The following is a 15,684-nucleotide window of genomic DNA, read 5'->3' as shown; positions in this document are numbered from 1 at the left end:
TTAACGCCCCCAGAATTCTATCGTTCTTTCAGGTGTGGAAACTAAATTGGTCGCGGATGAGATTATCATCGATTCCCTACGTCACCTCTTAGTCAGACCGTGGTGATGAGCGTACGGGTGAAACTCACCGACGCGCTGCCCTCTCCTGAAAAAGCCGCTCGTAGCTCTAGCTGCTCGATGTCTATGGACGTTTTTGGCTATTTCTCCCTGACTCTGGGGCTGGCCAGCTGAGGTGGGCTGCCAAAAAAAGGAATAAATCCCCAAGCTGTTATTCAGTTTCATGCCAATTTGGAGGGGGGGGGAGGGGGGGGAGGGGGGGTGCACACACACAGTGTGTACTCCTGCTTTTACTATGCACCCTAATCTCTCAGTGAGAAGAGAGATTTAAGAAAAAACCCTCAGTAAACTGATCACAGTTTGAACAGTGTCCCCATTTTGAAACCCCCAGCATTTTAAAGGGCTGGATGGCGTCCCGTGCAGCTGCCGGGGTGCGGCGGGGGGCAGGGGGGGGCAGCCTGCAGGGGTAATGAAGGAGGGTCGGGTGGGGGGGGGGGGTTGATCCCCCTTGGATGGGCGGGTTCATCAGTTCAGGGCGGCTCATTGTTTACGTGTTTGTGGCATCGAAATTCTCTTTAAAAAGGCAATTTAAAAAAGAAAGAAAAAACAAACAAACAAACACAATAAATACCCCCCTGTGGCTGGTTCACACCGAGGGGCAAAAATAGCTTTACTTAAAAAACAAAAAAAAAAAAGAGAGAGAGAAAAAAAAGAGTCACGTGACCAAACAGAGCCAAATCAATCGAGCCAAAAAGCCTGTGAGCCCCTGCGGTGGTCCTCCCTGCAGAACTGCCTTCTGGGTAATCGCAGCGTGCCCGCTCGGCAGATTATGAATAGGCTGTCACGTGCGCGTACGTGCGCACAATGAGCAACGAGCCACGACCCTCAGAACACCCTCCTGGAGGGGGCGGGGGGGGGGGGGGGGGAGGCTCGTTTTCGGTCGGATTTGGCCGGTGTACTGCAGGCTTCTTTCCTGCGTTTGCCTGCTTCACAGCTTTTTTTCCCATTCTGAGCGTTAAACAAAAATAAACACGGCCGAAAAGAGTCATGTTTACATCTACAATGTGTCTTCACCTGGAATTTTGATAATACTGTTTCAATGATATGTCTTGTTATATTAAATATACAATATTGTTGTAATATGTGTGCTATATAAATAAGAATATTAGAATTTAAAATGCATGTATACATGTATTGTAAAGTGTTTCTTAATGTTCTAAAATGCTCTTGTTTTTTTGTGCTCTGAAATGTCTGCCTTGTATCTTGGCCTCCAAATAGTTTTTTGTTTGTCATTCAGAAGTAATTCCCCTTGATTTATATTTTTTCAGTTTATATTTAAGTACCTTTGTGTACAGAAGCAGCAAAAGGTTGTTGTGGATTTTGTTGATTATGTTTTGTAAAATGGTAATGCGGATTTGAATAGTGATGTAACCGCATAGAGTATAGCATATCTGATTACATATTGGTCTGCAGGCTTCTGTGTATGACATTCATCAATGTTTTTTTATATTTTTTACCCATTAATTCTGCTGGAGCACTGTGCTTTTTTATTTTTTTTAAAAAAGAGAGATGTTTTTTAAGCAAGTTTTCTTTTCTTTTTTAACCAGGTTTACCCCCTATGAGTGGTATAACCCACACCCCTGCAACCCCGATTCGGACGTGGTGGAAAACAATTTTACTTTGCTAAATAGTTTCTGGTTTGGAGTGGGAGCCCTCATGCAACAAGGTACATAGGTCACGTGTCAATGTCGCACACATCCCATAGTCTGCTGCGACCTCGGGGGACTGGTAAACTCCACCTTCAGAAACGATACTCCCCGCTGTCTGCTGTAAAACCTGATCACTGCTCCTTAACCCCCCCAAAATTAACCTTGTGTACGTGGTAAACTACAATACCCCCCCCCCACTATATAACACTACTATATGTGTATATATGTGGATAATACAGTACATATGCAGATAAGGCTTGTGTTTCCTTGATTGGTCTGCATTTTTTTTGTTTTTATTTTACATTTTTCAAGCCATCGGAAGAATGGTTGATAAGATGGCCGCACGCAACACGACTAAAACGATTAACAGGAGACATTATGCCCTCCCATCGCCGTGTCTTTCCTCTGTACTCTGTGTGTGTGTGTGTGTGCGTGTGTGTTTGTGCGTGCGTGTTTGTGTCAGTATGTGTGTGTGTGTGTGTGAGTGCGTGTGTGTGTGCGTGTGTGTGTGTGTGCGTGTGTGTGTGTGTGCGTAGTGTACTGGCAGTGCAGCACAGTTCATGCATATGCAAGCTTCTTATCACTGGCGGTCTTTTGCACGGAGCACGGTGACAATGGGCAGACATTTATGGGTGAAGTGCACTTATGAAAATGCTAGTGTGCTATGGGGAAAAAATAAAGGAATAAAAACTTCAACCTGATCCTTCGGTGACATTTAATAAGAGGAACAGGAGGAAGAAATGTCTGTATATCTACGTAATTTCACAGTTTTGTGCTGTGATACAAAAATAAACCCAGATAAGATGATCTTAGATCCAGTCACCTGTGTTCCAAATAGACCCCACTTGCATGCCAAATCACTGCTGTAGTGCGCCTGCGGTATGGATGCTACTTTACGTTGTTTTATAATGTCCCGCTCTCGCGCGCATTACAAACACCTGTCCCAACACCACCTCTCCTCCCCATATTGGGCTGTATCAGGTTTTACAGTATTTGCCAGGTGCGTTCGTTGTGCGTGCGTTGTGCGTGTGGCTGTCCCCATGGTGATGAGCGTGCGGTGAGCGCGTGGAGTGCAGGGTCCTGGTTAAACGCCCTCCTGTTTGGAGTTTACCGTCATCCACAGCATTCTGTGGGATGCAGTGTCCGCTAGTTACCACTACCTTGGGTACATGACAGGCAGCCCCAACCAGATTCTGCTTGTCTTTTTCACAAAGCATAATTAAACATTTGCGAGAAAGCAGATGTTTAAACTGGTACTAATGTCATGGTTATCGTGAACGTAAGTTGAATCCTTTTCTGTTTTTTGTTTTGCTTGTTTGTTCATTATTTGAAGTCTTCCTGGGGAAATGGATAATGAAAAAGATTCATTCGTTAGACAATTATCTAGCCGATGCTAACCCCGTTCATCCTTTTTAGCTTGTGTTTGAATGTGTTCATTTTTTATTTTGTTCCTGTCTTGTGTGTTGGCAGTGGTGTTTGACGTCATGATCCGACTCTCTCTTTCCCGCAGAGCGTGAGCAAAGTCTGGGTCAGGACTGGCTCTCGCGTCTGCCGTTTGGCGCTGCAGCAAGTACCCAGCCCGTCCCCAAACATTGCCATAGTTACGCACAGTGTTATCTGCGAATGATAACCGACGGGGGGTTTGGAAGCATAGATCAAATCGACAACGCCTCTTTTGCCCTTAGCCTGTTTTTTTTTTGGCGGAAACCATTCTTCACGCTTTATTCTTAGTTTTTAAAAAAGTGTGAGTGTTTACTACGGCTTTGGAACGGTGTCTATTTGACAACATATAGAATGCCCAGCGCCAGAGAGAGAATTAGGGGCTTTCATTCCATGCATCATTTCAGTATTTGTTTGGAAACATGCACATATACATACATACATACATACATACACACCCTCTCCCTTCCAACAAAAGTCCTCTCTTATCAACAAATGCTGATTCATTATCCGCGAGCAGAGAGAGCTTCTCACATTGCTGGAGATAAACGCCGCTCCTCGGGTCTATCTGACAGCTTCATTAGACTCGTCGCGCGTGACCAACCGCCAGTCAACCTTTCTGCCCGAAACGCGAAAGTTCACCCGCGATGGCGAGCTCTGGCTGAGGCGTGATAACAGACACTGCAATGGGTTCATCAGCATCCACAAGATAAACATTTTGCGTGAGCAATCTCGTAAGAAATGTGAATTGAAATGAAACTGGATTCAGTTAGAAGTGGCTTAAAAAATAGATTAATTTGGACTCACGTTACCGAACTCACCGCCCCCTTACCCACATATTTTTGTTGTTGTTCCTGCCACTCACCTCCATGCATGTTTCATGAAAATTTGTCATTGTACTCAATGGAAAACTATTTGATAGCTGTTTCTTAAGTGAATGAAATGAGTGTTGTTGTGTTCTCTGTCTGCTGCGGCTCTTCGCCGTGTGTGTTCTCTGCGTCTAACCATGGTGCATTGCTGCTGTCGTGACAGGGTCAGAGCTGATGCCTAAAGCTCTGTCCACCAGAATCGTCGGAGGGATCTGGTGGTTCTTTACGTTAATAATAATATCGTCATACACTGCCAACCTGGCTGCCTTTTTGACGGTCGAAAGAATGGACTCGCCAATCGATTCTGCGGACGATTTGGCGAAGCAAACAAAAATTGAGTATGGGGCCGTGCGAGATGGATCCACCATGACATTTTTTAAGGTAAGAAATATATTTAAGTACACTTAAAGCACTCCTGAATACTGTCACAAAAACTGTATTCCACGAGTAGGGTGAAATGCGTTTTTTAATATTACAATGCATTCAATTTGATATACTGTAGGACTTATGTGAAGCACTTTGTTTAAACCTTTGTTCACAGTTTGGGTTCATTCTGAGATGTATTTTGGAAATCCCGCAATTCATTTTTTGTACCCTGTAGGGGACACACATCTCTGGTCTTAAGCCTAAGTATCATAATACTATGATGAGATCTACACCACAAAGGACATTCAATACAAATAAACTGCATTATATTTTTGAAAATATTTTCACTGCAGCACGTTTTTGTCATCCAAGACACTTATAGTATTATTATTTTTTAAATTAAAATACATAAACTTCTCTTCTGCTGGGTCTCAGGAGGATATGAGAGAAATCTGGGAATATGGGTTTTCATAAATGGGTTTTTAGTTCCAATCGTGAGAATGGGACAGTTCTAAGAAAAGCTCATTTGAGACAAATACAAAAAGTACTGGTCTTAAATGAGTTCGGTCCTAAATGATTCCAGACAATCTGACTCCACTTAAAATCCTGGAAAGCAATCAATGCATTAATGGTTCTCTGTGTGAGGATGTGCTTAAAGGTGTCAGGTTGAAATGCACGGACAATGGATTTCCACCTGTGCAGATTTTCTTTTTTGGCAGAAAATGGCTTCCACTGTCAACGTCTTTTATCCTCTCTAAGATTTTGAATATTTAGTCAAACCCCTCCACAACCCCAAGTTATTTTAGTCCACATATATGATATCTGTGTACCTGGAATGAGTCTTGTTGCCCTTCTTCATACTTATTCCAATAATTCACTTCAGGTGACATCCTTATTATTGTTGCTTATTGTATTCTTTCGAACCCAATCTTAGATTCATCTGGAGACAGTTCCTTTTATTTATTTATTTATTTCCGCAATTTTGTTTCATAATAAACCTGGTATACCAGGTTCCTCCGTGTGTCCATTTTCGGCCGAAACCCATGACTTTAAGAGAAACGGGCAGCGCACTTTGATTCATTGCGTTGACTTGGACATTACAAATGGCCACACTGTTGCACAGCTGCACAGCTGGGGTGCAGAAGTTTTGCTGGAAGCCATTTGTCTTCGTGTCTTTGAGATGCTCACACGGGGTATTTTAAGGTACCGGATCGATTTGTACTCGCTTTGGTGTCAAATTCATTAGTTTGCTGACCAGGCTCTATGTGCCACAATGAGAGTACAGGTTTCTGGATTTATGTTATTATTTTTTTTAGAATATCCCTCAACATTCTTTGCTCTGGAACCCCTTGACAGCCGCCAGCCGCCGGCTGCTTTGTCCCGGAAAACAAACGACCCGAGCCGCTGCTTGAGGAACGTACCCCCGCGAAAAAGCGGCAGGTTGTGACATCACCGCGATGTATCACACCGCCATATCTTAGCCGCCTGTCAGCCCAACAGGAGCCGCCTCGACAGATTACATTGTTTCAGACTCAGCAGCTACAGACCTGCTTAACGTGCCAACCCCTCCCCTCCCCCCTGCCTCCCACCAACAGCCCATCAAAATTGAAACCTGTAGGGGCTTTATCCACTGAGATTGCCCGGGCGTGATTACCAGCTCCTGTACCTCCAGAGAACGTGGCCCGGGATGCCGAGGATAAATCAGCCCAGAGAGATTTGCACACAGCTGCTCTGCTGTATGCTCTCCCCCGAACGGAGAGAGAGAAACACTGAGAGAGAGAGAGAGAGAGAGAGAGAGAGAGAGAGAGAGTCTATTTATCCACAGCTAACGGGACAAGTGCGACAGCACTCAACTCATCACCGTGTGTGCGTACCTACAAAATGGAGTCTATATATTTTATTTCCACATCGCATCCTTTTTGTAGCGCATTACATCATGCGGGTACACTGGGATTTTGTACATATATAATAACATAAGAATACGTAATGAGGAGAACAGGCCGTTCGGCCCATCAAGGCTTGTCACTGTCCACAGACTAGAGAGTACCCAGCACTGAGTTAAGCTTGGACCTGAACAAACTGAGGGTATCCGATGATCATGTGACCTGGCTCACTTTTACACATATTTTACTCTGCAGGGCAAATGCGGAGTTTGATTATATCGGTTAACCCTTTAAGGTGCGAGATGCGAGATTAGAATGTTCTTGACTGAACATTCTAATGCTGATGTCACCATCACTACTGGTAATTGAAAGCAGTGGGAGTTCTAGAACACTGACATAGAATTTTGAAGAAAAAAAAGAACTAACCCTGCTCTTCAAAGGGTTAAAGCACATGCTGGAAATGCCCTCGTGCCTGTTCTCTTGTCCTTGACGTTAGCGCAATCCTCTCACGCCAGGTTTCGTTAATTTGCCTCGCTCATTTTCTTCTTTTTTTGCTTTCTTTCTGTTCTCTCTCTTTTCTCAGAAATCCAAAATCTCCACGTACGAGAAGATGTGGGCTTTCATGAGCAGCCGAAAAAACACGGCTCTGGTGAAGAACAACCGCGAGGGCATCCAGCGGGTCCTGACCACGGACTACGCACTCCTCATGGAGTCCACCAGCATCGAGTACATCAGCCAGAGGAACTGCAACCTCACTCAGATCGGAGGGCTGATAGATTCCAAAGGCTACGGTGTGGGAACCCCTATCGGTGAGTGTCGAGGGGAGAGCCGCTTGTGTTTTACGGCGGGGCGTTTGTGTCCGTCTGTGAAAAGACAAAACACCGCGTTTCTTTTTGATGGCCAATTTCACGACCGCCAAAAAAAAGAAAAGGAAAAAAAGAGAGAGAGAGAGAGCGAATGCAATGTCATTGCTTTCCTTTGCTCTGTTATTTTCCTTAAAAGGCTCCTGGGATGTCTTTCAGAGGAAACCTTGACAGAGTAAAAAGCATCTGGACCCCTTTTTTACGAAATTGGCGTCGGGCAGGCAGAGAGTGTACGCTGAGAGAATCCTAACTGAAAACTCCTCCCTGGGGTCCGTTCATTTTCAACAACTGATGACTTCTAACGGGAAAATCCAAAAGTAATTTCAAACTCCAATTACGTAAGCCTGTCCAATAATGACTGCAAGGTGAATTACCTGCGGTTTTTTTAAAGAGAACAGCCCCAGGGGGTCTTTTTGAATTATAGGATTCATCTCTGTCCTTCTCTCTCCCCCTCCCCCCCTCTCTTTTGCTTTTTCTGCCTGGTAGCATAATAGCATCTTTATGTTTCATTTCTTATTCATATACTCGTGAGGTCTCTCCATTTATATTCCAAACGCTTAATTTACTCACTTTCAAAACTCACGTTCTCTTTCTTTCCTTCCTCCCCCATTTCTCTCCCTCTAAATTGCTCTCTCTCTCTTTTTCCCACTCGCTCACTCTCTCCCCCTCTCTTTTTCTACCTCTTTCACTCTGTCTCTCTGTCCCTGTCACTCTTGCTCGCTCTCTACTGGCATTTAACAGATGCTCATATCCAGAGATACTTGATGTGGTCAGGGGGTCAGGGGTCAAAGTGAAGTCGTTCCCTAGAAGGCAAAACTACCCTAATGAACAGTAATCTCAGTCGCACAAACAAGAACAAAACTACCCAAATGAGCATTAACCCTTGAAAGGTGTAGGATCACAAATATGTCATTAGGATGTTCTTAACTGGACATTCTAATGCTGATGTAACAATCGCCACTGGTGATTGAAAGCAATGGAGTTCTAGAACACTTGCTTTGAATTTTGAAAAAAAAAAAAACGTTTAAAAAGAACTGCTCTTCAAAGGATTAAACATCTTTGCCCAAAGACAAAAACAGGTTGGCGGCCAGTCCAGGGTGTAATCCTGCCTCTCGCCCAATGCACACTGGGATAGGCTCCAGCGCCACCCTCCGCAACCCTGCCCAAGATAAGCGGGTACAGACAATGGATGGTTGGATGGATGTAACCGCAGGCTCATACAAACTCCCTCTGCGCAGGCTCTCCGTACAGGGACAAGGTGACCATCGCCATCCTCCAGCTGCAGGAGGAAGGCAAGCTCCACATGATGAAGGAGAAGTGGTGGAGGGGGAACGGCTGCCCCGAGGAGGACAGCAAGGAGGCCAGCGCCCTGGGCGTGGAGAACATCGGCGGCATTTTCATCGTGCTGGCCGCCGGACTCGTCCTGTCCGTCTTCGTGGCCATCGGCGAGTTCATATACAAATCCAGGAAGAACACGGACATCGAGGAGGTGAGTGCGAGCCAGTGCTCCTGGCACTACAAGCACCGCGTCTGAAATAGGCTGCCGGTGTCCAGAGGAAGTCCACGCACCGTGCGAGCCGAATAAGACTTCCTGTAGCGTGCGTAAACAAAATACATACAGTATGTATACTTTCACTCTGAGAAAAAAAAAGGGTTCTTTGGCTTTTCTCCCTGGGGGAATCCATTTTAGTTCTTTGTGGAACCCACTGTGGTAGGTGTGAAATGTGTGAAAGCTCCAAGATTGAACCGTTTTGCCCAACAAAGAACCCTTGAACTAGATGAGGGTTCCTCTCTACGGAGACACAAAGGAGTCTTTTGGAGCTCTTTCTTCTGAGAGTGTAAGAAGAGCGAAGAAGAAAATGCATATTTTTTCTGTCTTCTGTCTGTTATACGGGCCTGAAAAATAGTTTTCAGCCTCCGTTGTGTAAATGTGAAGACCTACTGTAACATGCAAACATTACTTAAATAATTCAAGTATTTACACTGCAAGGCCAAAAGTATCTGGACACTCTGGGGCTGACACACTGGCACTTGGTCTGGGCCTGTTTTTCATGGTTTGGGCTAGGCCCCGTTCGTCCCGATGAAAGCAAATCTTAATGCCACAGATTGCAATCACATCCTAGACATTTCTGTCCTTCCCCAACAGTTTGGGGAGGACCTTGCCTGTTTCAGCTTGTCAATGCCCCCGGGCACACAGCGAAGTCCACATAGAAATGGTATTGTTGAAAACGGTGTGGAAGAACTTGACTGGCCTGCTCACAGCCCTGACCTCAGCCCCATCCAACACCATGGCTGATCAGCTGGAAACCCAACTGTGAGCCAGGCCTAATCACCCAATCAGTACCTGACCTCACTAATGCTCTTCTGGCTAAATGGAAGCAAATCCCTGCAGCAATGCTCCAACATCATGTGTTTAGCCTTCCCAGAGGAGTGGTGGTTGTTACAGCAGCAAAGGGTGGATCAACTCCATATTAATGCCCATAATTTTGGATGAGATGTTGGATGTCAGGTGTCCACATACTTTTGGCCATGTAGTGTATATGGAGTTTCGTAATTTTGCAATTAAAGTTAAAGTAAGTAATATTATAGAAAGTAAAATTATATTATACTTTCCAACATATGCTTGTCAGTTTTATCCATGCATAATATTCACATTTCTGGTTATTTTTCATTTGGATGTGTTGTCATAGCAACATTGATATTTGAATTAACTGTCATTGACTAATTTAAGTTGCACTGATCAAATTTACTAATAGTGATTAATATTTGAAATAAGACTAGTCTTGTATCTAGAGAATACCCAGGCATTGATATTTTCAGACGTAAGCAAATAGGCTCACCGTAGTGGAAAAGTAACAGAATACTCTTATTTTTTTAAAAATGTGATTAATATTGGTCTGGGTGAAACTTAATTTCCCTTAGGAGTCTGAATGCTGTACCTCAGGGCTGCCCAACCCTATTCCTGGAGATCTGTCATCCTGTAGGTAGACATCTCAACCCTAATTTGACAAAGCCGAGTCTTACTTATCAGAAGCCGAATGAGATCTCTAGCTGTCGAATGAGGTGTGCTTTGTTAGGGTTGGAGTGGAAACCTGCAGTGTGGTGGATCTCCAGGAACAGGGTTGGGCAGTCCTGCTAGAACACTCTTCCATCCTGGTTCTTTAGGTACTTTTAAAAAGGGGTTTTGGGCGGGGAAGTCGAACCTTGAGACACCATCAGGTTCTTCATTCATGACTTGCTTTTGCTTGTACAGTTTTTTGTTGTGATGCCTGTTTGCTTGTACTTATTTATTTATTTTTATTTTTTTATTGATGTTCATGAATGTGCACCTGCATGTCTTCTGACACTCAAGACTGTTTGTTTATTTGCTCGTTTGCGGGTGTGTTTTACGTGTCTTATTGTTTATCTGTACACATGCATTTATCGCCTGTTCTGTTTTTTCCCTTTTTTTGTGGCAGAATTGGTTTTGACTCCTGTTCTGTTGTCTGTCTCGCATGCAAAGGCCTTTTGCTTCTATTACGGAGTGCAATCCAAGCCGTTGCAAAGGCGCCTCTCCAACGCTTCCTCCGAAAGCTCTCTGTCGACGGATGTAGAATGTGGTAAACTTCTCCAAGAAGATCCTTTGCGATCTCCACGCTAGATACCACGCCGCTTAGTTGTTTGCTTTGGTCAAGGTGTGTCCGTGGCCCTTCAGAAATGGGCCCGCCTCCCCTCTAAACACTGTCCCCAGGCCCCTCCCCCAGTCCCTAAGCCCCACCCCTCCACCCAGTCCCCGTCCACTCTCCTCATTTGTCTGTGAGGTTGTAGCTACATTTCCTACAAGCGCCCACAATGTAGATGCTCACTCCAGAGAACCTGAGGTCTAAATCGTGGGAGGAACTGGCCTTCAAGAAAAAAAATACAAGCCTAGTTCACATTATTTCATTTGTTTACAAAGGGGTACAGAACAACGGCTTCTCCCTGCAGAATTTGCATATTAACTCTGTGACATATCAGAGGGCTGTGTGTACTGGTTTCTACTCCAGCTGTCAGCCAATTAGGTCTGCATATATTCATTGTCATGGATGGCCTTATGTAAGAGTGCAAACACACACACACACACAGGCCTGTAGAAACTCCCCTCCTTCACTTAGTTTTATTGAACTATGAACTGCACCCCTCCTGGTGAAATGCTGAAAACACACACAAACTAAGGAAGCAATTTGGTAAAGAGTATGGAGACTAAATTCTCTGTCAGCATGCCCTGTATCCCAGCATGCATTGCTTGGTTTGTGCCAATCAGAACTCTGGGTTCAGGTTTTCAAGCTTTCAGCAGATGGTGTGTCCTTTATGATGTCATAAAGCAAAAGTGAACAAGGGGCGGGGCAGATACATCTCAAAGTGTCAACTGGGCTTAAGAAAAAAATACGGGAAAAAATTCAAACTCATTAATGCAAAACTTTTTATTTTTAGAGCTGAAGCTATTAGTGAATTTAGTTTGACCTTGACAGTTGAGGAAGGTCAAAAACAGAAGCAGAGGATTACAAATCTGACATTTGAAAGTCATTAAAAGTAATGGAAAATGATAGCACCTGCAATGTAGATGCTGAGCTTTACCCTGAACATTGGATGTCTGTTCTCTCAGTTTTACCCCAGTTTCTTGTTGAGTGAGCAATTTAATTATTGAACAGGCCCTTTAAATATCACCGTTGCGAAAACGGTTGCATTTATTTGTGGCTTGCCATCCCCATACTGCTGTCTTCTTGAGAATTTACAGCAGCTTCTCTTGTAAATTAAGAGCCAATTATGGATTATATTAGGAAGGGTACTCCTGCAGGAAGGTTTAAGCTGTCGAGAAGAAGGTAGGTGTGTGTGTGTGTGTGTGTGTGTGTGTGTGTGTGAGAGAGAGAGAGAATGTGATAAAGACAGAGGGGGGGTAGGGATACGGTGAGAGAAGGAGAGAGGGAGAGAGAGGAGGAGAGAAGAAGGGCAGGAGGGAGAGCTATTTGTGCAGGAAGATTTAAGATGTACAAAAGAAGGTAAGTGTGTGTGTGTGTGAAAGACAGCGAGAGAGCGATGGGGGGGTAGGGAGAGAGAAGGAGAGGGGAGAGCAAGGTTTAAGCTATGCAAAAGAAGGTAGGTGTGTGTGTGAGAGAGAGGGAGAGAGTGAGAGAAAGAGAGAGGGGGAAATAACCAATCATCTGCGAGGAAAAACCCCCAATACATATATGAACTATGCTGCCCTGCAAAGCCTAAGTGCATAAAAATTACCTCATGAATACATGTACAGTTAGTGCAATATCACTTATATACCTATAACCCATTTGGCTGGCCAGTTAAAACACTTTAAAGCCATTTTTCTCAGTTTTACTCTTTGCGTAGTTACTGCAGTTAGGCTTTGTAGGGCAGTATGAATAACTGCATTTAAAAAGAAAAAAAAAACTATTTCTGTGTCTTAAAAAGGGCCCTTATGTGAAAATAAATTGCACACAGGCATCAGGGCTTGAATCAAACTTGATTGAGCGTAGTGCCACAATGTAAAATCATAAGGTAAATTAGATAATAGTAAACACCTTTGTTTAACTGCTTTAAAGACACTTAAAAATAAGTCACTTAAAAATAAGTGACATCACCTGTAGTTTATGTTTTTATGAAACACATTTAAGTGATCGCATCTTATTTACTTAAAGGGATCTTCAGGTTAGTGTAAATTGTACTGCAAAGTTGACATTAAATCACCTGGAAGTTTAACATAAAAATAAATAAAAGCAGAAAAAACTAGACCTACGCGATACTTTAAAAGTATAGGCCTATAACGAGTATTAACTTGTGTTGTTTACCTAAAGAAGAAAACTTTCAGCCATGCGAGTGCATTTATCGGCACTAGCAGCGTTTCCTGGTCGCCCAGCCTTCGCTTACCTGCCGGGTCTTTCCGGGGTCTCCAACGTCCGCTTTCTCCCCGAAAGTAAGTATCCGACGCACGTGAGACTTGAGACGCGGGGCGCCCCCGGTGGAACGCGCAGGGAATCGCAGGTTACCCGTGGGGCTCGATTTCCCTCCTCCTAACTGGAAGTGAAAGATGTAATTTAATCGTTTAAAAATGTAATGGAGCGTGGTGTATTATTGTCAAATCCGCCAGGGCCTTTGATGACCCTATCGTTGACAGTTTTTTTTTTTTCTTCTGAATTTAATTAATCATTTTTGCAATGACAGTTGCACCTTATTCATCCCCACGGTTATAAATTGAAGCGGAATTCAATTTGAATTCTGCGATTAGACAAGGTTTTTTAATGACACTAAATAAAAAATAAACAGTAAATAATGATATCCGAAACTATTCAGTTTACACTAGCGGAAGAATCCCTTTAAGGTATATTTTATTCCAGTACATTCAAATGTACTGAATGTAAAATAGAAGCCCCCCCCCCCCCCCCCCCCCCCCGATCCTGTGCATCTATTGTACCCTCTGTCACGGGGAGATTTTTGATTTGGACCTGAAAAGGGAATGAGTTTTACTTTTTTGGGATAATGAAAAATAAAAAAATGTAGAAGTGCCTTCCACACGTGATGTCACACACACAGAGTGCACACATGCTTTTCAGGAGCACAGCATGAAGGCCGTTCTGATGTTCGATCACAAGTTTGCGCTCTCTGGAGTTTGTGTTCTTCCTGCTCTAAAATTGTGCAAAACCTGAAATAAGCACCTTAATTATTTAATTAATTAATGACTACGCATGTTTTAAGTGCACTTAATCGTATTTTTTTCTTGTTTCAAAAAGTTGCTTTTTTTATTTCTTCCAAATCATCATTACATTTACTTATCGTTTCCAAAACTTTCTCATTTATTAGTCTACTACTCTACTTAGGGCTCAAATGAAGCTCAACTCTATTGAGTGCTGTTGCTCACTGCGGCCATTTTGTTTTTTTTCCCTGACAGTGTATTTCCTTTAGTGCTGTAATGGAGGAGCTGGGCATCTCGCTCAGGTGTCACAGGCCCGCTAAGAAGAAGCCGAAAGCCAAGGGGCGGGCGGGACTTTCCAGCTTCCTGCTGTGTCACCCCAAGCGCGTTCTGAGGAAGGGAACTCTGGGATAGATTGCGGAGGCTTTGGGGGCTAATTTAATTCACACTTTGTTGTCTGTCTCTTTGTATAAATAATTTGTTCTCTTTTTTTTTGGTTTTGTTTTACACAATGACTCTTGAGAATACAGGATGTCGTGTTGCTGCGTATGGTCTTAACTTCATAACGTCAACAAAAACTTTTTTTTCCCCGTTATGAATGAATGAAAATTAGGAATAGATCTGTCGAGGGGGGGCCACTCCCTGTGTCCATCCTGTTATGTGTTAAGTCCGTCCATTTCCTTGTGCTGTCCCAACTTTTCACAATAAAAAAATGTTTATAATTTTTCTCCTTCTCTCTTTCTTTCTCAGCCGTTGTGCTCATTTTTGTTGCTGTGAGGAGTTTGTGTTCTGATCTATAAACAGTATGACCACCATCATCCTGGGATTTTAAGGATGCTACAATTTACAAAGACTTTGCCTACTTTACATTATGTTACACTTTATTTGGCAGACGCTTTTATCCAAAGCGAAGTACAATACAGTAAGCCTACTTAACTTTATCATCCAGTATACTCAATAGTAGGCAAGTGCGCCGATTTGGACACGGCTCTTGAGTTCACGACTGGAATTCGCTGCTATATTATCTGAACACCAAATCTCCTGACCTCGCATCAGAAAAAATGTTTTTTTCCCCCTCATGCATTCTGAATGCCAGACACTTCGGGAAAACAGACATATACTGGGTTATAAAAGCGTTCACTGGTGCTCTGTCGTAGGTAAAGTTATTCTTGGCTGAGAGATGAGGACAAATATATTGACTCTTTATTAAAAGATTTATGAGGCTGAAACACAACTTGACTAAAGATGAGATGTTTCTCGGTAAACACAAACTGAAACTGGGCACAAAATGCATTTGAAAAAAAAAAAAACCTCAAAGCAGAATTCAGAAAACTGAAAGATAGCCAGTGCACCTTGTTTTCGGAATGGACTGTAACAGGGGACAGAATCCTGATTAGGAGCAATTGTAATATATATATATATATATATATATATTTCACTGTAGACATCGACCCTATAAGAACAGTGCAGTGTCGCCTGTGATGTGGACACTGGGTCGATTTTAAGTGAGAGAAATACGCTTAATACGGACAGCAGTGCATTGTGTGCTTTTGCCTAAGACAGTGGAACTGTAAATGACCTAAGAGAGTGTTTTCTTGGGGAAGAGTTCATTGGAAGCACATATCAGTCGTCCCTCCTTAAGCTGTGGAGGAATACAGGAGTGAAATATGGGGGGGGGGGGACGTCCCCACAAGTTACTCAGTTGTTGGGTGAAATTTGGGGAAAGTTCCTCTCTAAAAAAAAAAAAATGTTATTCAACTCATGTGGATATTGTAAAACAGCAGTATTGGTAAACTAGAACTGTCTACAATAGTTGTCTGAGAAAAGAATTCCGGTCGT

The 15,684-nt window shown here is 43.3% G+C and overlaps 1 protein-coding gene across 9 annotated transcripts in view; it reads left to right on the top strand.

The window, feature by feature from the left end:
* grik1a (glutamate receptor, ionotropic, kainate 1a) overlaps positions 1-14,567 on the top strand; it is a 44,979-nt gene extending 30,412 nt beyond the window's left edge. For 4 of the 9 annotated variants that reach the window (XM_064352617.1, XM_064352616.1, XM_064352623.1 and 1 more), the window contains 5 exons: positions 1,665-1,783; positions 4,239-4,456; positions 6,908-7,133; positions 8,426-8,676; positions 14,104-14,567. In XM_064352617.1, coding sequence (XP_064208687.1) covers positions 1,665-1,783; positions 4,239-4,456; positions 6,908-7,133; positions 8,426-8,676; positions 14,104-14,259 — 970 coding nt within the window. In that variant the 3' untranslated portion in view covers positions 14,260-14,567. Of the gene's footprint in view, positions 1-1,664; positions 1,784-3,276; positions 4,457-6,907; positions 7,134-8,425; positions 8,677-10,689; positions 12,652-14,103 lie in introns of those variants that run through there. The other 5 variants (XM_064352618.1, XM_064352624.1, XM_064352621.1 and 2 more) reach the window with 4 other exon arrangements.
* Positions 14,568-15,684: the final 1,117 nt, after the last annotated feature.

The sequence above is a fragment of the Anguilla rostrata genome, chromosome 9 (genome assembly GCF_018555375.3).
Source record: "Anguilla rostrata isolate EN2019 chromosome 9, ASM1855537v3, whole genome shotgun sequence".
Classification (NCBI taxonomy): Eukaryota; Metazoa; Chordata; class Actinopteri; order Anguilliformes; family Anguillidae; genus Anguilla; species Anguilla rostrata.
This window is presented reverse-complemented; position numbering and strand designations above follow the sequence as displayed.